We start from the raw sequence: 23854 nt of genomic DNA, 5'->3' as shown, positions 1-23854 counted from the left end.
GTCGGTTACACACGTTCTTTCTCTCTCTCCCTCTCTCATTCTGTTGATATTTTTTTCTTATTCTTTCTCTCCGTCCTGAACTTCGTTCCTCACAAACGACAACAGACTATGTCGAGAAGTCGATTCGTACGTTCAAGGATTACACGTACTCACCCACGTTCTATCTTGAAAATTCTTTCGATTGATTCTCGATCGATATTTAACAGCGACACCTATCTGTATAAACCGATTAAGAAAAATATATCGACGTTATAAATCTTCGATTTTTTATTTGATCTTTTAACTAAGGATTGTTGATTAGATTTATCATGATGCTTTTTTTTTTTATAAGAAATCAAATAAATTATTATGTTTCTTTTCCATAAGCGAGAGAGAAGAAATTAATATTAAAAAACAAAAGAAAGAAAAAATGAAAGAACAAAAACTTGTATTTACTACTAACAAAATATGTCTCGGTGTAAAAGGCAACTCGAATGTCGCACGTAGTACGCAAACTCAGTTTCGGTTGGCAGTATCGACGAAGAAATTACCGTGTGCCTTTATTTCCTTGCTATGGTCGAAAGATACATATCTGAAAGAGAATGAGAGAGAGAGAGAGAGAAAGAGAAAGTTGAGAGAGGAGTTTATGAAAGGAGCTCCGGGGGGAGAAGGACAGAAAAAGGCAAGAAAAACGAAGTGGTTTAATAGGGAAAGAGAGATGGTTAAAGGGTTCCCGAAAGATACTATAAATCGAATACCACGATGAGACTAACTTTCGGAACATTTCGTTTCTGTATGGCAGATATAGGCAATGCCACAAGTTACATAAAGGTAGTTTAACGTGCGGCGATGTGCGGACAATGCTACACCGGAGTATGTTTGTCGGTTGTCACCGAGGGATGAAGAGGCAAACACAATTCCACCCTACCGTTTCGGTCACCGCGTTCCATGCAACTACGCGCGTAATGCTTGTATATTTGTATCTATGTATGTTTTATATATGTGTGTGTGTGTGTGTGTGTGTGTGTGTATTTTGTGTGTTAGTATAATGCATCGGAAGATTTATATAAGTATGTACTTGCTTATAAGTTTATACGTATGTTTGTATGTGTGCGTGTGGGCATGTAACGTCACTAACGTCACAAAATATGTCATCTGTGTACCACCTTTGTTTGTGCATTTGACAGTTGTATTGAAAATCCTGTAATTGTAATTATACAATAATATGTATCGTTGATTTTTCGAATTAAATATTATATTTTGATTGGGTTTACTTTAATAAGGATCATAATATAACTATATTTCTTGAGAGTATAAATTTAAATTTAAATATGTAAAATAAAATTGAAATTAAATATGTAAAATAAAAATGTAAATATATGAATATTGTTATCGTAATCCGAAGTAATTACTGTAATGAAAGATAAATGTATTGGAAGAGAAAATAAAGTTAGATAAATATTTATCGAACTACGTGAAACGGAAAAAGAAATAAACAAAATTAATAAGATGGAAGGAAAATAATCGAGAAAATAAAAGTCTAAGGTATATCGGAAATATTGGGGTAAATCCAAACAATTTATAAATGCCGTACCTGATATCCCAGACAAGAAGAAAACTAAAAATAACAAATACAAAAAATGATTATAATAATGCAATAAAGAACAAAAAAGTAGATAGAAACAGACAGATGGTTACAGAAATAAAAGTAAAGTGAAATAATAGAAAAAATTATTTGAACGAATAAAATGGTAACATGAAATAGTAAGAAAATTAGTATACTAAAATATTTGGTATAAAGAAAATGAACAAAATTTCGGAAGAAAAGAATATTTTTCTAATTCTCTTAAAGTGGGTAAAAGATGAATTTGGTCAATCAAAAAATAGTAGGAGAAAGCGATAATAAAAAAAAGAGAAAGTAACCGAAGAGAGCTGCAATAAAAAAAGAAAAAAAAATGAGAAAGAAGGAAGAAGATACCACATGGCTACCACACGCAGAAGAGATAAGAAGCAAAACCAGGAAGAAAGCAATTCTCTAGGAATGAAATTCGAACGTAAAACGATTTCAATAAAATAAGTAAAAAAAAATATTACTATTACTTATAATAAGAAAATAGAAAAAACAGTTACATCATTGTAGACAAACAATAACTTTTTTTAAGTAAACAATATAAATAACAATAAAGTAAGTGAATGCAGATTTGTTAAGAGAAAAATACTTTTCTTTTACATATGAAAATTAAAAGTAAACAATCGGTACGATATACAACAAAAATTCTGTTCAAGTTGAAATTAAATTGAATGAAAACTATAGTAAATAAAAACAAATTTATCGGATATTATAAATTATTTCATTCATTATATTCTATGCGACAGAATAAAAAATATATTAGTACTATACTTTTATAGTAATTTAAGAAATAGAGAAATAAAAAATCTATTCGAACATTATAATAGCGAAAAAACATTATAATCTGTATTAATTTTGTAGATAAAAATAAAGCAAGTTCTATAATTCGATTTTTAACAAATTAATAGTTTATGAAAAATAACGTTAGTAAAAAATAACTGATAGGAATATATTAAAATAATTCTTATTTATTTTCTATTGATACGTATTTACAAGAAATTAGTATCCTGACTAAATTTTAACGGTTTTCGATCTTCAGTCGCTTAACCTACGGTTTAGGTTCTCTCCAGTTAGGAGGGGTATAGGAACCTTAACAATGAGAAATATGTCATGCTTTGTCACGAAAACTTATTTTTGTATTTTTCTCTCGGAGGAACCGACGATCTAATTCAGACAAAAAAGAAACATTTTTATCTTATTTTATATTTCGAAACTTTAAATATATTTTTCAAACTAACATGAAACATCCATTTTTTCCGTTTGTAATTGATCCTGTATCTACGAGAATTATTAACCAGAGAGGTCCTATCCTCTGATTCTTTTTTGAAAATATTTATTTACAAAAGAAATACAAATATTTGTGTAACCTGGAACATAGTATACGTAGTTTTTATTATATCCTACAATACATTTGTAGAAAAGCATATTTAAAATAAAAAAACCACGAATCCTTTGCTGATAGCTATAGTTTTGGAATATTTTTTAATGGATTATTTAATAACGAGTAGTATAATAAACAGTGCTTTTTTCTGATATAACACATTGAAACGGCGCTCCAGTACTTTTATTTTACGGTATAAAATCTGCTTGAAAAATTTCATTTAAATATTTAAATAAAATTTTCATTAATAAAAAGTTTGACAAGAAGCGAATTCAGGCATATTATTTTATTTTACAATAAAACCAACGATAGTAAATATTATTTAACATTTTCTTGAAATGAATATAAGCTAGAAATAAAAATTATGGTTTGATAATTAATTTTAAAATAAAAATGATGAAATGACCAAATTTGTACGATATTTAATTAATTTTAATTCAATTAGAGTGTTGCCAAGTTTCTATATTACTCGTGGCCCAATTAAAAAACAAAATGGCACTGTCTATAGAAATATATGATTTCATTCAGCGAACCCTAGCGGATAATGAAACCATGAGATATATTTCTACATTATCGACGTTGTACAAAAACCTTTTTCGGTTCAATATTTTGCAACAATCTCTCTCTCTCTCTCTCTCTCTCTCTTATATATTTATATATTTATTATTATTCTATCGTTCCACTACAGTATAAATTTCTCATAAATAACAAAACTTTTGTTTAAAAATTCATCAACCGCAATTTGATCGAAGTTAAACAAATATTTTACGATTTTATTGTTTGAAGATCAATAAAATAAAGAAAAATATACTTTTCTGTTAGACAGAAGAAGAAATAGATTTTTTGTGAAATAAGCTGTAGATAGTTGCTTGAAGATAAGGAAAAATTAAATACGATTGAAGAAAAATAAAGCATGGTAAAAAAGGTCCGAATAGAAATAATTTTGCGAGGTAAAACATTCCGCGCTTCGTTGCTTCGTTGCTGGACTGGTTAAACAGGTTATCGCTTTATAGCTGCAGTAAAGGGATTTTAAATTTCGCGGCACATGCTACATGCATTCCGCTTTACCATGCTTTTTTTTTTCTATTTCAGTCGTTTCACACCAAGGGAGTGTTCGCGACATCGTGCGAACCCGACCAATGAGAAAAAATCATCACTCGTGGCGGCAACTTCAAAGTAAGTTAAAAAGAAAAATCTAATATTAACCCTTTCAAATCGTACGTTACACAAATTTACCATAAAATCCGTACTTTACATAACAACAATAATCGTTTGCAATTATAGTCTCATTTATTATTTACAAATATGAAATGATAATATAAATTATAGCTTTGTACAATGATTCAAACAACTATTCTTTACAACCAAAACGAGCAAGAATATTAAAACAAAACAAAATTCGGAACATGTAACGTAGGAAGAAACAACAAATTCAATTAATACTATAAAATATGTATAACTCACTTACCTATCGTATTCTTATTACTTCTCATATAAACGAATTAATAAAAAATATATTTTTTATAATATCATATACTCGTATATTTGGTTCTTCGAAGTATCAAGTCACTTAATTCGTAGTAGATATTTTTATTTCCAACTTAGGAACTGAAATGCCCATATAATAAAAAATATTTATATTATAGTAATAATAATTAACTAATATTATTATTATTATTATTATTATTATTATTATTATTTTTATTATTATTATTATTATTTTTATTATTATTATTATTATTATTATTAATATTATTATTCTTATTATTATTTCTATTATCATTAATATTATTTATTATTACTATTATTATTCTTATTATGATTAGGTAAACAAATCAGGATTACGTTAAAATCACTGCTAGTTGTATACAAAAAATAATGAATTGAATTCGCAAAAGGAAAAAGAAAAAAAAAGAGAAAGAAAAAAATAAGAATAGAAAAACGAACATACACAGATCGCAGAACGTTTTACACTCTCTCCCTCTCTCTCTCTCTCTCTCTCTCTCTCTCAATTTTCATTCACTTTCAAACATTCATTTTCATGCTTTTGCATATTCGCGAACATCTCTTTCACACACTCGCTAAGAATTTTTTAATTTACAAATAATTACCATAACAAAAGGTAAAGGAAGGTTCTTTTCTTTCTTTCTTTCTTTCTTCCTCTTTGCTTTCGGTTTTTTTATATGTATATTATTATAATTACTTTTTTTTTCCTATACTTTACGTAAAATCATTCGCATGGAATTGTTTTATCGATTGTTTTTACAATTTCTTTAACTTAATTATTTAATCCTCCTCTGACCATTTTGTTTATTCGAGGGACTCGTCGAAGACAAATAGAAACGACCATCGTTAATCGCATGAGATTTCGAAGTCATTTATCTAAACACTTTTTATGGCACGTGTTTTCATACAAGCCCTTCGTTCGTTCGTTCATTTGTTTGTATTTTATTTTATTTTATTTTATTTTATTTTTGTTTTTGGTTTTTACATAAACAGGAAAAAAGAGATCGATTTTAGGCATTTATTATTAACTTTTCATGTTTCCTTTTGTATTTTTTTTTTGCATGGTAACAACCCCGCAGTGTCATACTGGATATTTTTTTTATTTAAAATATCGGTCTTCTTTCATTGAATTTTCTTATTTTCCTTTTTTAAGTCAGAAAAGTCCTTTTTAATTTATTTTATTTTCCCTATTTATATATATATATATATCATTTTTTTTTATTTTCTTCCTATATAGCAATTTCTATTCAATCAAGATATTATCTTTCTAAGAAAACAATCAAGTTCGTTCAACGATACCCGAAAGTACGTAGAAGATCTTTTCTTTTCCTTTTTTTTTTTTTAAATTATATGAAAATGTTGAAATTAATAACTAAATACTTTGATTATTTATCGTATAGCACCATTGGAATAGAAGAATATAGTGTACATATAGAAAAATAATAACAATCGATTTTTTTCATTGATATTTTTTTTCTTCTCTTTTTTTTTTCTGTTTTTAATCTTTTATCTTTTTATATCATTTCTTTTTAATTCATACAGAAATATGAAAATTCGTACATTGGATAACACGCGCGCAGAAAATTTAACGGGTATCGCTGAAAGTCCTAACTAAAACGCAAGACAAATTAACGAACGCTCGTATATCAACTCGTTTTTCTTAAACGCTCAAAAATCAAATATTTCTTCTTACTTTATCGGCGAGAAATAGAGAAAAAAAGAGAAAAACAAAAAAAAAAATTTATTAATAAAGAACAAGGTAATAAAAATAATAATAATAATAAAAATAATAATAATAATATTAATAATAATAATATTATTAATAATAATAATAATAATAATAATAATAATAATAATAATAATAATAATAACAATAATAACAATAATATTAATACTAATAATAATAATAATAAAAGTATTTATATAAAAAATAACAAAATGTCGCTTGTGTTCACGCGTTTAAAGAAATCACAAAAAACTAATGAAGTTTTGAATAAGTCGCAAACAACATAAAAAGAAAAACGAGTCAAAGGTCACGTGATACGAACTTATGATTTGTTTTATTTTTTTTTTTTTTGAAAGACATCGATCGATATAGAAATCTGATTTCTGTTAAAACTGGTCCAACGTAGTAGACCGTACTCTCTCTCTCTCTCTCTTTCTTTCTTTCTCTCGTATGTTTTAAATTTACGAATGTTTAATAACGTTGTTTTATATTATCAATTAGTATATATATATTTTATATTTATTTATTTATTTAATTAATTTTAATTTCTTATTTTCGTTATCAGAATATCCTAAACGAGAGCATACACTAATAATATGTCTACCGTATAACACGGATATACCACAAATTTTATATTCATTATTTTTTTAATTATTTTTGTTAATCTTTATAATAGACATATTCATCTTTGTGGACCGCGAAACGCGCACGATCAAATATAACAATTCAATCAGTCAATCGATCAATTAATTAAACGTCAAATAATTATCTCGGAAAAATAAAAAAAAAATTTTTAACATTCCTTTCTTCGAAGATCAAATTTCATTAATGAGAATAAGTTTAAATAACATTCATAGGAAATAAAGAAAAATTATTTTTATAAAATAATTGATTGAAAAAAAAAACATTGTTAAAAAGAAAATACAAAAGAAAAGTGAATTAGCAACGAATATTCTTCGTTTTTAATTTATCTAATTGTTGTTGTGAAAACAGAGCAGACGAAAAAAGTATTGTTTTATTAATATTAATATTAATATTATAATATTATTATAATATTATTATAATTATAATAATTATTATTGTTATTATTATTTTTATTGTTTTTTAATTATTATTATTATTATTATTATTATTATTATTATTATTATTATTATTATTATTATTATTATTATTATTATTATTATTATTATTATTATTATTATTATTATTATTATTATCCACAAAATATCGTTTCGTCCATCGTTAATCATTGAAATAGCGATACGACGACGATCGTTGGCCACACGAATAATAAAGACAGCCTATACACGTGTCATTTTTTTTTAAAGAGTTTCGCACCTCTTCTTTTAACGTAATTCACGTTGAAAGATAATAATAAATGATTTATTTTTTTTTATCTAACTTAAACTTTATGCTGATATCTTTTTTCTTTCATTCATTTTTATCATTTTCTTTATCTTTTTATATTTTTATATATATATATATATGTATGTATATATATATACACTATGTACATTTCTCATCATCCATTAGAGCACAGGAATCGCATAAACGTGCACTTTTCTTCTTTTTTTTCATTATTATTATACTCTTATTTTTGTTATAATTTTATCTTATTTATTTACTTACAGCTGACTAAATAGTTCAGTGTATGTCGTAATTGTGTGAACGCATAGAAGTTTGTTTTATGTTTTATTATTTTGTTTCTTTTTTGTTCCTTTTTTATTATTTTTGCTGTTGATCCGATCACGAAAATTTTCTTTAAGTTTGTTACAGTAGTATAAGGTTGCAATTATTTTTTTTTTGTAATTACTATTATTAATTATTATTATTATTAATATTTTTATTGTTATTGTAATTATTACTATTTCTCTCCTTTATTCGCGCGAGTATTATGTAAAGTATTTCATCTTTACATTAATAACGATATTTATTACACGAATTTGATTTTCGACCATCGCTAGGATCGAACGCTTTTCTTCTCTCTTTCTCTTTTTTTATTCGCACGCATACATGTTACCCGCATTTGTCGTCACCTGCCGAATTTTGCGATACAAGTTTTGTTTTTCTTCCTATTTTTTTTTTATTAATTAATTAATTCATCCACATTCACTCATTTATTTATTTATATATTTATCTATTTATTTTTTTATTTATTTACTTACTTACTTACTTACTTACTTACTTTACTTTACCACACCGCACAAATGTATATGCTTCTTTTTTAAAAAAAAAAAAAAAGGAAAAAAAATAAAATGTACAAGAATAGAAAGAAATAACAAAAAAAAAAACATAAACCTTATCGTATAATAATTCTTTCTTTTTTTTGTTCCTTATTCTTTACAAAAATCAATACCTGCGTCCAGATGATTTTTTTTTAAATTTTCTTTCTTTTCTCCAGAGTGGTAGCAACCTCCTGAACTAAAACGAAAACGCGTGTTTGCATAAAGATTTGTATATATATAAATCGAGTTCAACAAATTAAAAAAATACCTTCTCTTATTATAATAATTGTTTAGTTTGACCGTAAACACACGCACGTTGTATTGCCACGCACTGACAATATACATATATATAAAAAGTACTTTGCTTTCGTGGGAACGTTGCACCACTCTCTATCTCTACTCTACCTCTCTTATTCTCTCTTTCTCTCTTTCTTTCTTTCTTTATTTTGTCTTATTATCACAGAATATTAGTACGCAGTTCAACGAAATAATCTCTCATCGTTTCTATACAATTAATGCTTTTGCTTTTGACAAGGAAAAAGAAAAATAGTATATAACAAAAAAGAAGAACATCTTCGCTGATACAAAAATTTTAAAAATGTTCATCTTTTTCCTTAAAAGTTCTTTGATCTAATTATCGCTTTGAGAACAGTTCCTTTTTTCCTTTCTTTTTTATCATTAAAATCTAGATAGATGTGAAAGTAACGACGGTGACGTACGGGTGGTAAAAATGACACAAATATTCTTTAACTATGCATCGCCGCTCATTATTCGCATATTGTCCTCTCTTTATCTCTTCCTTGGTATTCCATGAATACTTTTAACACTTATTTACAACAAGGAAGTCCAACGGATCATGTCTTTAAAAATTAAGCCACCATCCATTTTTGTTAGACCAGATATGCTGGACGAGATCCCATTGTCTATTTGGATGTTGGTACAGCAGGTTGATGCTGCCCTGCCATCCCCAGTCTTGGTTGCGAGGAAGCTAATAATTCCTTGTAGTAAGCGCTGAACTCCGGTGGTAGAAAGGAGGATGCAGCGGCAGGTGGTATTGGAGGTGGAAACAAGCCATTGTAAAAGGCTGAATAGTACACGGGGTCCAACATTGGTAGGAACTTGCCTGAAGTGTTTGGCAGTTGCGAAAGAAAAGCTGGATTGCTTGGTGGCACAGTGGGTATAAAACCGGAAGGTATACTTGATACACTGTGACGCCGTCCAATTTCTGCTGTCTGTCTTATGTCTTGCTGATGTGGTTGCAACACTACAGGTTTATCACCGTCGCTAATTCTACGTTGCTGCTGATCTTTGCCAGCCTCGCTTGTTTTCCTTCTATCTATACAAATTTGTTGTTGAACGTTAGTCATTCTAGGATAAGAAGGATTCACACTATTCAGATGATTTAAATTAGGTACATTGGGTATAACGGGATGCGTAGGTTGTTTCCTTGGTGTATAAGGTGACACTGGTTCGTTCCTTCCACCGTATTTCCCGTTCATTTGTCTCTTTTGTGCTACCGAATGATAATGATTACTAGTTCTGTTAGGTGGGCTCGGTATTTGCACGTGAGACGGTACACCGTTGTAATTAGTTTTTTGCTTAGGATTGACTAATGTGATTTCTAAATTATTCGATGCCATAGTCCGACTATCGAGAACTGTTTGATAACTTGGAAACGAGCCTCGTTTTATCGTACATTCCATTGGTTTATCTTTAATCGTCGGTGATTTCCTCATTTCTAAATTGAGCGGATTAGGCCTCGGCACTACAGGTACCCTCACTATTTCGAGACTCGGCCTCGAAAAAGTAGCTTTTTCAGTTGGCTTTTGAGTAAGATCGAGAACTCCGCCGTTTCCACTGTAGTCACTGTTGTTACAAATCGTCTGTGGCTGTATCCGCTGCTGTAGAGGACGATGATACTTTGGAGATATGAGAATGTCTTTTGGATTTCCGTATACTGTTTTTTCGTTGTGCGCGAAAATTGACCTCGATTGCGTAACCTTCGGCGGTAATATTATTTTCCCGTTAGGAACGTTCGGTGGTACAAAACGATGATTAGAATTAACCATTTGCGTAGCCGACGCTGGTATCATATTAGCATTTGCGTATAATTGCAATAATCCAGCATTGTTCGAACTACCAAGATTAATAACTTTACTATTCGTCGTATTATTATTGATGTTGTTCGTCGTACTATTATTGTTATTATAATGGACGGGATGTTGTTTTCCTTGGGATTGAAACCGAGGCTGCTGCTGCTGCTGGTGTTGATGATGCTGCTGCTGCTGCTGCTGGTGTTGCTGCTGCTGCTGTTGATGATTGGTCTGATTATTTTCCTGAGGTGATGGTAACATATGTCCTATATCAGGTGTAACAGTGACAGAGATAAGCTTCGGCACAGAACTGGGTGTAACAGAAAGTGGATACGGCGAAGAAGACAACTTCTCCTCGGGTTTGACTGATGGTGGGGTCGGTGTCAAGCTGCTATGAATCACACTGGGTCGCGAATCAAGATCAACAGCGGTAACTTCGAGACCACCTTCTCGCAAAATTTCCAACTTTCGCTTCTTAAAACTTGGTATTATTATTTTATCCCTACTCGTATCACTTTCCGTTTCGAGATCAATCACTTCTGGTGATCTTGGCGGAACGACTATCGCCTTCTCCGCAAAGATTGGTTTCTCACCGAACAAAGGTATGTTTTCTTTACCCTGTGCCAACAGAGTCGTTTGCTTAGGATCTAATTTAATCTCTTTCATGTCTTTTTCGGGTGGTGGTGTCAACGTAACTACCGTAGATGCATTCATAGCTACTGTGCTCACTGGTAATCCTGGAGACGAACAGGACGGTGGTACTTGCTGTGACACGAGTGGACTATTCAACTGACGTTCAAGAACACTTTGATTACCGGTGACGATCGTGGGCGTCGTCGAAGGTGTACTACTTGGAGTTGAGATTGGTGTGTTCGATGACGGTGGAGGACTTGGCAGTTGGTTACTTTGCTGGCTAGTAGGTGGTGTGTTGTTTGCTATTATCGTATTCAATGATTTAAGACGTTCTGGTTTCACTCTCACGCTCCGCAAAGAGGATGTTTTCCCGACATTCTCTGATTTTGGTTTCTCGTTTGATGGAAATGACTGGAATATCAAATTTTCCATTAGTAATCAAAAAATCAATTATTAAATCATTTATTTTAAATTTATACAAAGTATGTGTGCCATTACCGTTGTCGATAAAACTGGTTGCAAAGGTGGAGAAGTGTTTACAGGAGGTGTTTCAATCAACGGTGGTGTCCCCGAAGAACGAGAGTCACTTGTTTCTTGACCTTCATCCACCGGACTTTCAGATATACTACTCGTTTTTGTACGTCTTCCATGTGTTAATCTCACTTTGGGTTCCTCACCTCTCTGATACCGTTCATAAGGCAACAGCAACCTAAAACAAATATTGAAATTTATTATTTTAGATAATTACTTAGTTTGCTCAGGGACTATTATTATCATCCTACCTTTCATAATGTCTACGAGTTATGGTTGCTGCGCTGGTGGATCCTGTATTACCACCAATATCATCGTAAATGGTTTTCCAAAGTCTTCCGGCACTAACGGAATCGTATCCACCGAGTGTCTGTACTTTCGTGTAAAATAGGAACAGATCGACTGTGAAAAGAAAATTTTCATATATTTATTTCATTTATTACGACGATTTATTTTCAACGATTTTCTTAATTACCATTTTCAATCCTTTGCACTATCAGATTATAGACTGACGTATTTTATTTTAATATAATTATTTAATCACATCCGAGGTGACATACACTTTATTTACAATTAATTCATAAATAAAAGTAATTTTAATTGAAAAATGATTTTAAATATATACAAGTACCATGAAATGTCGTTTGAAACAAAAAAATGTTAACTGTTCGAATTAGCGAAATTATTAGATTGAGAAGATGATGTGGAAAGACAAAAAATAAAATAATACAGAAAAAAACAAAGATACGAACAAACACGCGTGCGTCAGGAAAATACGATGATACGCGTCAACCAATGAAGAAGAACGCGATTTAATTTAAAAAGGATTATAATAAAAGCCGAAAAATTTCACAGATGATCTCTATCTCTAAAGTTAAAAAAATTATTAACTTAAAATTAAAAAGAATATTTTAATTAATCCTGACAAATTTTCAAATGAAGCCGTTGTATAATAAATACGATAATAGTGCAAAAAATTATAATAATAAAATAATAATTACAAAAGTATACAAACTTTGTCTGTATCCCAATAATGGCATCTTTCCAACTGGTGTACCCCGAGAACTCATAAAAGTTTGTACATCGACCATGAATTTCTTTTCTTCGGCGCTGGTTTTCCGTTCGCTTCGACGTACAGCTGATGATGGTGGCCTTCCAACAGGAGCTGGTACCAATTGTTGGCTCGAATTCGTTGACGCACATTTTGACGAAGATGCAACCGAAGCTTCACTCTCGTTGCTAGATTCACCTGGTGATGCACTTCGCTTTTTACGTTTCCTTCGTGGTCGTCCTTTCAATTTAGGCGCTGAAAATTCATTTCAATGAAGACGACGAAACAACCTATTTACCATTTTTATTTCTGAATTTTTTATCACATAATATCATTTAATATATTCCATAGGGTAGATATTAGATTTATTATTTTTTATTTGATTAAAGCTAACACAAAATTTTATATATTCATTCTCGTTTTTATTCATTATTTTTATTCCCACCATGTTTTTTTTTTTTCTAATATATTTAAACAAATATCTTGATTTTTTTTTAGAATTATACAAATTGCAAATAAACAACAAGAGCTGTCAAATTTTTTGTACAATTTAACGGTCCGCGCGAAACGAACAAAGCAACTATTAAGTTATACTTAATTTTTCCAATCTCACTTCATTCCTAATTGTAAGTTCTTTAACTTACAGAAACTAATAACAATTAAACATATAAATGTTTAAAAACAAAAAAAGTAAGATTTGTACCGAGCTTTACAGGATTTGTTTAAGGAAACAAAATTCAATTAACGCGTTATATATTTTTCCTCCAATAGAAATGAATAAAAATTGTCGATAAAACAAACTCTCATTTACACTTACGCAAAAGAGAACTGTTCTCAACCAAAGGAGAAACTGTTTTATCCGATATCCTCAAATAAATGATTCGATTCTTGCAAATCTTCATGACGATTGGCATAATGTTCGTCAAAAAAAAATAAACGATTTCGTGAATGAAATTTTTTAATATAGCTCGGATGATAACTTTTAATTTCTTAATTTTCTACGAACTCTTTTTATACTTCCAACTAATCATTCGTAATTCGCAATAACGATTAATTTATAAACTCGACACCGTCACTGCTTCAAGTAAATAAGGTTAGAATTCTTAAACGTGTGAATGAAATATGGAAATTTTTTTCCGTCAAAGAATCAAATAAAACAACGTAATCTTATGATTACGAACTCAACATTAAGCAATCGTTTATAATAATCGTAAATATTTGTTGTCCAATCACGTTGATCAAACCGTTCTTTTATTTTTTTCGTTTTTTCTAGATTAATTAAATTCGACTGAAAAGTTTCCTTTTTAATTATTCCCAAACACACGTTTATTTCGAATCAACTTTATTCGTCGCCTTTCCGTTAAAAACTAATTTAGTAAATTCATTTCAATGCAAGTTAGGTGGAAAACAGAAGAAAGATAATACCTAAAATAGTTATTTTTATCGAGAAAACAAATGCTTCTCATCTGCATCATCAGTTAACCGCCTTAAGGTTTACCAAACTATTGTTCATAATAAATAACTGACAATTGTTACATTCCATTGGTCAAATCGGTAAAAATGAATCTTATCGTTGTTCTTTGAAACGAGCCAATAGGATTTTATGTAATGTTATTCATTTCGAATAACATTATTGTCTGATATGTTACTTTATTGAATTAATTTCATTAAAAAAAAAAATTTTATTTTTTTTTTTTTGCGTTAATGTAATATTTTGTAATTTCCTGCAGTGCATACAATGTATATGCAAATATTATCATTGTCCCACGATAATAGAAAAGAATAAATAATGGTAAATATACTGTTTATATATGCATCGAATTTAATCTTTTTTTCAATAATAATTTACATTTCATTTATTACGACCTATGGTAATGGAAAAGTTATACAATCATTGCAGATCACACTTATACGACCTATGAATGTTATTCAAAATCAATCCGGGACAGTAACGTGCTAATAAATGTTTTATCGAAAAAATGCATAAGTTCATATATTCATAAATAATTAAAAATAAGACTTTACCTAGATGGTTGCAAAGTAGTTCATGAGTTTCCAAGTCGGGATAATCGAAAGTGTCTCTGCAGAACAATACACGTGTTCCAGGTGTAGCAGTAAAACCACCAAGCGCAGCAGCTATCGAAGAACAAAGCCACGAAGGTTCCGCTCCTTCCAATCTTCTTAAAAGTGCTCGATATCTACAATACCTCGGATACGAAAGAACAACCACTTTGGTTTGACCGTCGCAATCGGATTTTTTCGAAGAATTAATATTGCTCTCGTATTCTTTTTGTTGTTTATCGACGTCAGAAAAATCGATCCCTGGATCAGTCAACACTTGAGGTTGAGGAAATTCGTATCTTGGTGGACTGCTTTCTGGAGAAGATGTTGGAATTGGTGAACTTGGTTTGAAAATTTCTCGACCCCAAGACCATTCCAATGAAGGTGATAACCAAGTAACCAAATCGTGAACACGAACGACTACTTTTTCCGATATCGTCAGTACTTCGTCCTGTAAAAAAAGAATAAATACATTTGTTAATTATAATTTTTACTATGATAAAATTGACATTAGAAATTAATATTTGATTTAATCGAATAGTAAATCACACATTTTTTAATACAACATTTTATCAACGAAAACAAAGAATACAGAGTACATAAAAACTCATAAGTCCACTTTTCGCGTAAATAAAATCATCTTAGTTAGTACCGGGACCACCAGTGGGCAAGGGCAGGTACTTAACGCGATGACGAAAAAAATCTTTAATAGTATTGTACCGTCATCGCGTTAAGTACTTACTCTCGCCAACTGGTGGTCCCGGTACTAACTAAGATGATTTTATTTACGCGAAAAGTGGACTTGCGAGCTTCTATGTACTTCTGTATTCTTTGACGAAGTAGCATAAAACATTAAAAGATAAAATCAATGTTGATATTAAACATCCCTTCTTTACCTACATTTTAGTCGGTAATTAATCTCGTTTCTAACTGAAATCCAGAAACGAGTTACCGACATATAATATTTCTACCAAACTCCAAGAAATAACACGAGATTATATTAGTAGCGCCGATAATGATCAGTGTTTATAGTTAGATATATAATTATAAATGTAACTTTATATTATTATAACTCTCTAACGGATAGTTATCTATTTCGCTTGGAGAATAATTTACTTAACATAACGGATGCCCCATCACAACGTCGTAATTAGAAAGTTTATCTTTATGTTCGTTAGATACATTAAATTTCGAGCCATTCCCAACACGAACGGATAAATAAAGAATCTACTTCCGTTTTCTTAACTATCTCATAGTCTCGAAATAAATTAAATAATCAGAATGAAAAAGCAGAGAGAGAGAGAGACAAATTATAATTCTCTAAAAATAATTAACAAAAAAGGAAGGCCAATAATTACGATAAAATAAAATTAAAATGGAATGAATCGATTCCTATTTGCGAATAAAATAATATCCGTCGGGATGAATTAATGTTCAAAATGGCCGTCGACATGATTAATTAATAAAATGAAATAAAACAAAGGAAAAGCGAAATAAATCGATGCCGGCAGTGAATAAAATAATATTCGTCGGAATGAATTTATTCCCAAAATGGCTGTAACATATTTACATAATAAAATAAAATAAAATAAAATAAAATAAAATAAAATGAAATAAAATAAATAAAAAGAAATAAAAATAAAGAGAAAAAAATATATAAAATCAATCGATACTCCTTGCAAATAAAATGAAGTAATATATATTCGTCGGTGAATGAATTTATTTCATAAAAATGGATGACATGTTTTTTATAAGGATAAAAATTTGTTTCAAACAAGAAGAGGAAAAGGAGGAGGAAAACGAGTAGTTTGTCCATACGTGACATATAATAGAACGCCAGCAATTTGGGAGCCACTGTTACCCGGGTTATACTTTCATCTTTTAGCTTCGTGCTCATCCAAGCTTTGTTCCTCTAACACATAGATACCAACATAACTACTACATCACCGATAAACGCTTCCCTCTCCTACTGTATTCTTTCTGTTCGCTATTCTACCTGCTCCCACTCTTCTATCCTTTCCCACTCCCCCTATTCCTCCTACTCCTACTCCTACTCTTCCACGCAACTCGTATATTTCCCCTCTCTTTTTACTCAACTTATCTCCCTTTTTTTTTTCCTTCTATTTTTTTCTCCCTTCCCCTCCTCATTCTCCTCCTTTCTTTCTTTTTCCCCCGCATGCTCCAGTGAATCTAAAAACATAGAAACTTTTTAAAAGAACATGGAAAATGAAGGGAATATATTTGGAGAAAACGAAAATACACTTTCGAAGGAATAAAAGGATAATGATGATGAAATAAAAACATATACAAAAAAGTAAATACAATAATAACAAGACTTCTTCATAAATTCCTCTCTTTTTTTCTTTTCCCCCTTTTACTCTCCCGCTTAAACTTTTCTTCTCATCTATTTTTATTCTAATGTTTTTTCTTCGACCGTTAAATATTTTTCTTTTTTAGGTAACGTGTCAGTCAAAGCGCAACAAATCTTCAAGATGAAGATGAAGATGAAGAGAAGAGACATAAAGAAAAATAATGAAAGGACAGAGGGATAGAACGAAAGAGAGAGAGAGAGAAGGCAAAGGCATCGTATCAAAGTTGAAAAGAAAGAAAGAAAGAAAGAGAGAGAGAGAGAGAGAAAGGTCGTTGATCTTTTGTATGTATGACGAAACCGATGAGCCAGGAGGCCTTCTTTAATAGAGAAGTCAAGCCACTCCTCGGTGTACATGCATATGTATATCGTACAGTTCACGCGAGAACGCGAATGCACTCGACGCACCAGTACCGTCATTTTCCGTAGATCTCAACCCCTCTTCAACGAAAGCGCATACACACATCCATCCAACCATACATATATATATATATATATAATATGTACATACATACATATATATATATTTGTATATGTTGTGCTATGTAACGTACCATACATACATACACAATATATATTTGTATAATTTGTATTTGTATACACACACCCACATATAACCACACACCATCATCTCTGATACTACTCCCTCCCTCTCTCATTCTCTAGCGTGTCTTGTGTGTTACACTCTCGTTCGCGATGTTACCGTCAATTATTACCGTCTATAAATCCTTCCCTCCTCTAACACTCTGCCACCATACCACCATAACCACCACCACCACCACCACCACCATCATCACCATCTCGACTGCTACCAATCACTACTACCACTTCATCCAAACTACTAACTTTCTTTCTCTTTATTTTATTATCCCATACGACCGACCACTCCTTCGCCGATTTATTTATCGCTTAAATGAAAGAAGATGGTACGAGGGAGTAGTACACAGTGTTAAATAATCTCCTCTCTTCCAATAGTTTCTTTATTTCTTTCTTTTTATTTTCTTTTTTCTTTTTTTTTTTCTTATTAATAATTTTACACGCGCGCGACATTGATATTTATTTTATATTTCTATATTTATTTTGCTTGTACTCGGTAATATAGGGAGATATGGAAAAAATGATAATAGAATAGAATTTTCATTTGAAAATGGTGTCGATTTATTTTTCTTCATTTCAAAATATATCATCAACTTTTGCAATTTTGCAATATTTCTAATTAACGTTAACGATCTTTTTGTTTTCTTTCTACGAGATTGCGGAGAAATCAAATTTCAAAGTAGTCATCGAAATTATGAATTCAATCAAATCAGTATATTTATTACTTCAAATATAATGGAATTTTTCTCTCTTTAATTTTTCCCTTTACCCAAGGTCAAACAATTTTCGCCAATTCTGGATATAAACTCTAACTCTATAATATCTTCTCTCTCTCGCTATCTCATAAACTCACAGACATATTATACTCGTAGTGTTGCCAAACTGGTTTTGAATGAATTTTCGCTCGTACCACCGCCAGGAATTTTGTACATTTGCTTAAATTTCTGCGACCCTCAAATTTAGTTACGCGACCCCATATGAAGTCGCGATCCAAACTTTCGAAAGATCTGCTTTGAATAACATCGAAATCGTAAATATTATCCATGCTTAACCAAAAGAAAATGCAATGAAAAAACTTTCAAGACGACGACAACGACAACGACAACGATTTTCATTCATTTATATCTTTATCTTATAATTTTTCCTCTTCTACCCTCTCCTTATTTTATTTCTTTTTTTAATTTAAATATCGGACTTCGAACAAACTTTTATAAATGAGAAAAGGGAGGGGAAGAAAGAAACAATAAAGAAAAGAATCGAAGTTTTACGAAGACGATGATCATAAAATTAATTTTTTACTTTTTCTTTTTTTATTCACTTCGTTTTGCTTTTTTTAGAAATTTTCTTGAATAACCAAAGCAATTATATCAAATTACGTTTACTTACTTTTCATATTTAAAACGAGAAAAATAAGAAGAAAAAGAATAAGAAGAGAAGAAGAAGAAGAATAATAATAATAAGAAGAAGAAGAAGAAGAAAAAATATAAAAGGAGGAGAAAGAGCAGACGAGCAGCAGCAGCAGCAGAAGCAGCAGCAACAGCAGCTCTCTTCTTCCCAAGGAGCGTCATTTAAACTTTTTTAACTTTCTCCCAACACGTTCGACCTGTGTGTGTGTGTGTGTGTGTGTTGAGTGAGAGGGGAGAGTCCTGATGAGTGGGGGAAATGCAGTTCGTCGATATAACGATAAAGCACGAGCACTGTGTGCCACGTGTTGATAGAAATAAACCGATGTATGTACTCCCACCGATGTTAAGGTTGGTATGTGACTCTACCCCACACCCCCTTTCTCCTCCTCCTCGTCCTCCTGTTCCTTCCCCCTTACCACCGCCTCCACTCCTAGATGCACTCAGCACCCTCTCAATAGTTCCTCCCTACCCCTTTTACTCTCTCACTCTCTCACACTCTCTCTCATTCTCTCTCTCTCTCTCTCTCGCACACTTCGTCGAATCAAAGTGAAAATGTATTCAGACGTTGCTATGGCGATTCACACGAGCCCTAAACACACCGATAACCTATCAATTTCACCAACACCAATGAGAACGTTTAAATATCATGTTTGTTTGTGTACATTATATATATAAGACGCTAATGGAAAATCAGGAAATTAAATGTTGAGTAAACTTATCGTGAGATTTTATTTTCTTTTATTTTTCTTATATTTATATTATCTCGACACAGAGTATATATATATATATATATATATATATGTAAAATATATTATTTATTCAAAATGATAAACGTAAGAGAAATAAAAATCTATTTTATGAATTAATTTAGTGATCTACCCGAACAAACGTGGTTTTTATTTTCTCTTCTGCTCTCTGAAAATCGTCGAATAACCCAATTTAATGATTGAGATTTTAAATCCACGATTTAATAACGTCAAAGTTATTACTGCGTCAATCTAAAAAGTTAAAAAAAAAAAAAAGAAAAATATTTTTTTAAAAATACCGCATACGTAATTCGTTTACACTCTCGCGTAGGACGAGCTTCGTTTGGTTTTTTTTTTTTCTTTTTTGTAATTATTTAATGTTTTTATATTTAATTGGAAAATATTTTTATCGTTAATAACAAGCATCCGGTTAACGTAGATCGTGCTCAAGAGAGAAAGAGAGACAGAGAGAAAAAGAGAGAGGTTTTAATAAAGCAGAGGGATGATGCTCTCGAAAGATTCGCGTGTAGCTCGAAGAGTATACTCTGGAGATATAGTTACCACAATCGCGAAACTTTCTACTGTGAAAAATTAATTCCTTCCTCTTTTACTCTATTTCTATCTATTTATCTAACTATCTATCTATCTATCTATCTATCTTTTTTCTTATTTTTTAGATAGACATATATATTAATTTTAGTTTTATATATATACAGTTACGTGTGCACGAATGTATGCAGATAGATTTTAATTTCAGTTTTTTTTTAATATAGCCGTGTGTATGTGTATATGATACCATGAAAGATTTCTTCTTCTTCTTTCTTTAGTTTAGGCAAATTGCCTGTTCTTTAACGACGTTTTTCTGCCTATTGCACTGTTAAATTGTCGCACCATCGTTTTCGTGGGCGTCCCGTGCTTCTGCGGCCTGCCGGTGACTTATCCCGTGCAATTCTGACAATTCTTCTGTTGTCCATTCTACTGATGTGCTCGTTCCATTCTTTTTTCCTTTTTAGTATCCATTCATTGATATTTTCCACTTTGCATGTTCTTCTTATATCTTCGCTTCTCTCTCGATCCAGCAGTGTTTTTCCGACTATTCTGCGAAGCACTCTCATTTCGGTTGTCTCTAGTAACTGTTTCGTTTTCGCCGTGTCTGGTCGAGTTTCTGCGGTATATGACATAATAGGTCTTACCAATGCCTTGTAAATTCTTGCTTTGGTCTCTATGTCAATGTTTTTGTTTCGCCATATTGTGTCATTCAAACAACCCGCTATTCTGGATGCCTTCGTTGTCTGTTCTCTTACCTCTGCTTCGACATCACCATATCCTGAGATTTCTATTCCTAGGTATTTAAATCTCATTTCCTGCTGAATAACCTTCCCTTCAATTTCCAGTTTGCATCTTAACGGTGTCTTTGATGTTGTCATGCATTTTGTTTTCTGGGCCGATATTTTCATGTTGAATGATTTGGCTATGCAGTTAAATCGGTGTAGTAAACGTTGTAGATCATCCTCATTTTCGGCCACTAATACAGCGTCATCAGCATAGCATAGGATGGTTATTTCTTCGCTGCCCATTTTATATCCTTTTAGCAGTCTTACGTTTCTTATTATTTCGTCCATGATGATGTTAAAAAGCAGGGGACTTAGGGAATCCCCTTGTCGGATACCACGACCTGCATCAATCGGTTCAGTCAAGGCACCATTTATCCTTGCTTGGATCTTGTTGTTTCTATAGATGTTCTCTATGGTCTTAATAAGATTATTCGGAATTTGTCGGTTATAAAGGAGGTGAATAACATCCTTTAATTGCACCCGGTCAAATGCTTTTTCCAGATCAATGAAACACATATATGCTGGTCTGTTGTATTCAATTGATTTTTCTGTTATCTGTCTTATGATGAAAACCGCGTCTGTGCATGATCTACCTGATCTGAATCCCTGCTGTTCGTCTTCTAGATTCGTTAAGCTGTTAATTTTATTCGTTATGACTTTTGTTGTTAGTTTCAATGAAGTATTTAAAAGATTTATTCCCCTGTAATTTGTAGGTAGTTTTTTGTCTCCTTTTTTAAACATAACTATAGTTGTGCTGGTTCGCCATTCATCAGGTATTTTGTGTTGGCATAGTATTTTTTGGATTAAGAATGTTAACTGTTGTGTGAGACGTTGGCCACCATATTTTAGTAATTCGTTTGGGATGCCATCTTGCCCTGAGCTCTTCCTATTCTTTAGTTTTCGAATAGCTGTTTCTACATCACTGGACACAATTTGTATGTCGTTTTTAGTTACTATTTCTGGCGTATTTAGTTCCACTTGAGGTTCTTCTGATTTATAGAGTTCTGTTAAGTAACTAATCCAGGTTTCTCTTGTGATCTGATTTGTTTCGATCATTTCGTTGACCTCCTTTCTTTGATTTCTAATAAATCGCCAGATTTGTTTTTGTAGTCCATAGAAGTCACTCTCCATTCTCTTCGAAAAAATCTCCCAATGATGTTGTTTTGTTTGCCTTACTAATGTCGCTGCTTGATTCCGGATTCGTCTATACATTTCGTATGATTCAGGTGTTCGTAATGTCCTATAGTTAAGGTATGCCATTTTCTTTTTTTTGCATATTTCCTTAATCTCTGGGCGGAACCAAGGAGTCTTGATCATTCTAGCCCGGTTTTTTACAGTTCGTGTTCCCAGGGCTTCGTATGCAGCTTCTAAAATATTGGTTCTTATTTTCTTCCAGGCTATGTTTATGTTATCTTCTTCTTTTATTGGGTCTTTTTCGATTTTTCCTTTCAACCTGTTCTCGTATAGTTGTTTGGTTGGTAAGTTCCATAGTGACTCGATGTTTATTTTCGATTCTTGCGTTGCTCGTGCAAGATTCCTTTGGGGTTTAAACTTCATTCTTATTTTTGCTAATAGCAGGCTATGATCGCTTCCTACATTCGCGGAGTTTAATGTCCTAACATCTAGTATTTGGTTTGGTTGGACGTATCTGTTAGTAACAATGTAATCAATTGTAGACCTGAAGCCTCTGGTGTTGCTGTATGTAAATTTATATTGTTCCTTATGATTGTAAAATGTGTTATTAATCCTTAGCTCGTTAAATGTGCATAGCTGTGTCATTAGCTCTCCATTGTCATTTAACACGTTTTCGTTGAACCTTTGTTTTATTCCAGGTATTATTTCATTTCCGATGCGAGCGTTGAAATCTCCAAGGATTATCATTTTTTGGTTACTTGGTAATGATCCGACTAAATTTTGTAGTTGGTCGTAGAAGGCTTCTCTTTCTTCTTTTGGTTTGTTATCTTCAGGTGCATATATTGACACTACGTTTAGTTTTTGGCTTTCCGCCTCCATTTTTATTAACAAGATTCGCGAGGATATGTACATGCATTCTTTTATGTTGTTTTTATACTTTTTTGATATTGCGATGGCTACCCCTTCTTTTGCCCTGGTTTGTTTTTCGACTCCACTATATATCACCAGGTAGTCGTCATATTGTATTTGCCCTTTGCCTTTCTTTTTTGTTTCTTGTAAGGCGCAAATATCAATATTGTTGTCTTTTAGTTCCTTCAGGGTCTCCTGGTCTTTGTTGTTCAATGATTTTATATTCCAGGTAGCCAAGCGCAATATATGTTTTTTCTTCCATTCTTTGTTCCTTTTTCTTGCATGGGTCGTCATCGTTGAGTCCGTCCTTATCCGAGGCATAATTTTGTCCTTTTGAGCAAATTCCTTTTTTTTACGTTGGGTAGGGAGCTAGCCTGACCCAACAACCTTCCTCCTTTTCCCGGGCTTAGGACCGGCAACATGATCATGCAGGCGGAGATGAAAGATTTATAAAGATGAACTAAGAAGATGACTAGAAAGAATTTAAATTAAGATGTTACACTTACTTTATTGATAGAGACATTCAACGTGTTTTGTGACTTAC

General features: G+C 31.6%; 1 protein-coding gene across 1 annotated transcript in view; it reads right to left on the bottom strand.

The window, feature by feature from the left end:
- Window positions 1–7816: 7816 nt before the first annotated feature.
- Window positions 7817–23854, bottom strand: part of LOC122520005 — a gene marked incomplete in the record, with an annotated part of 154703 nt that continues 138665 nt past the window's right edge. The window contains 5 exon segments of the mRNA XM_043639879.1: window positions 7817–11584; window positions 11672–11882; window positions 11956–12106; window positions 12720–13010; window positions 14781–15267. Coding sequence (XP_043495814.1) covers window positions 9371–11584; window positions 11672–11882; window positions 11956–12106; window positions 12720–13010; window positions 14781–15267 — 3354 coding nt within the window.

Source organism: Polistes fuscatus, unplaced genomic scaffold, assembly GCF_010416935.1.
Source record: "Polistes fuscatus isolate 324 unplaced genomic scaffold, CU_Pfus_HIC Scaffold3, whole genome shotgun sequence".
Lineage (NCBI taxonomy): Eukaryota > Metazoa > Arthropoda > Insecta > Hymenoptera > Vespidae > Polistes > Polistes fuscatus.
Note: the sequence above shows the minus strand (reverse complement) of the source record. Positions and strands in the feature narration are given on the sequence as shown.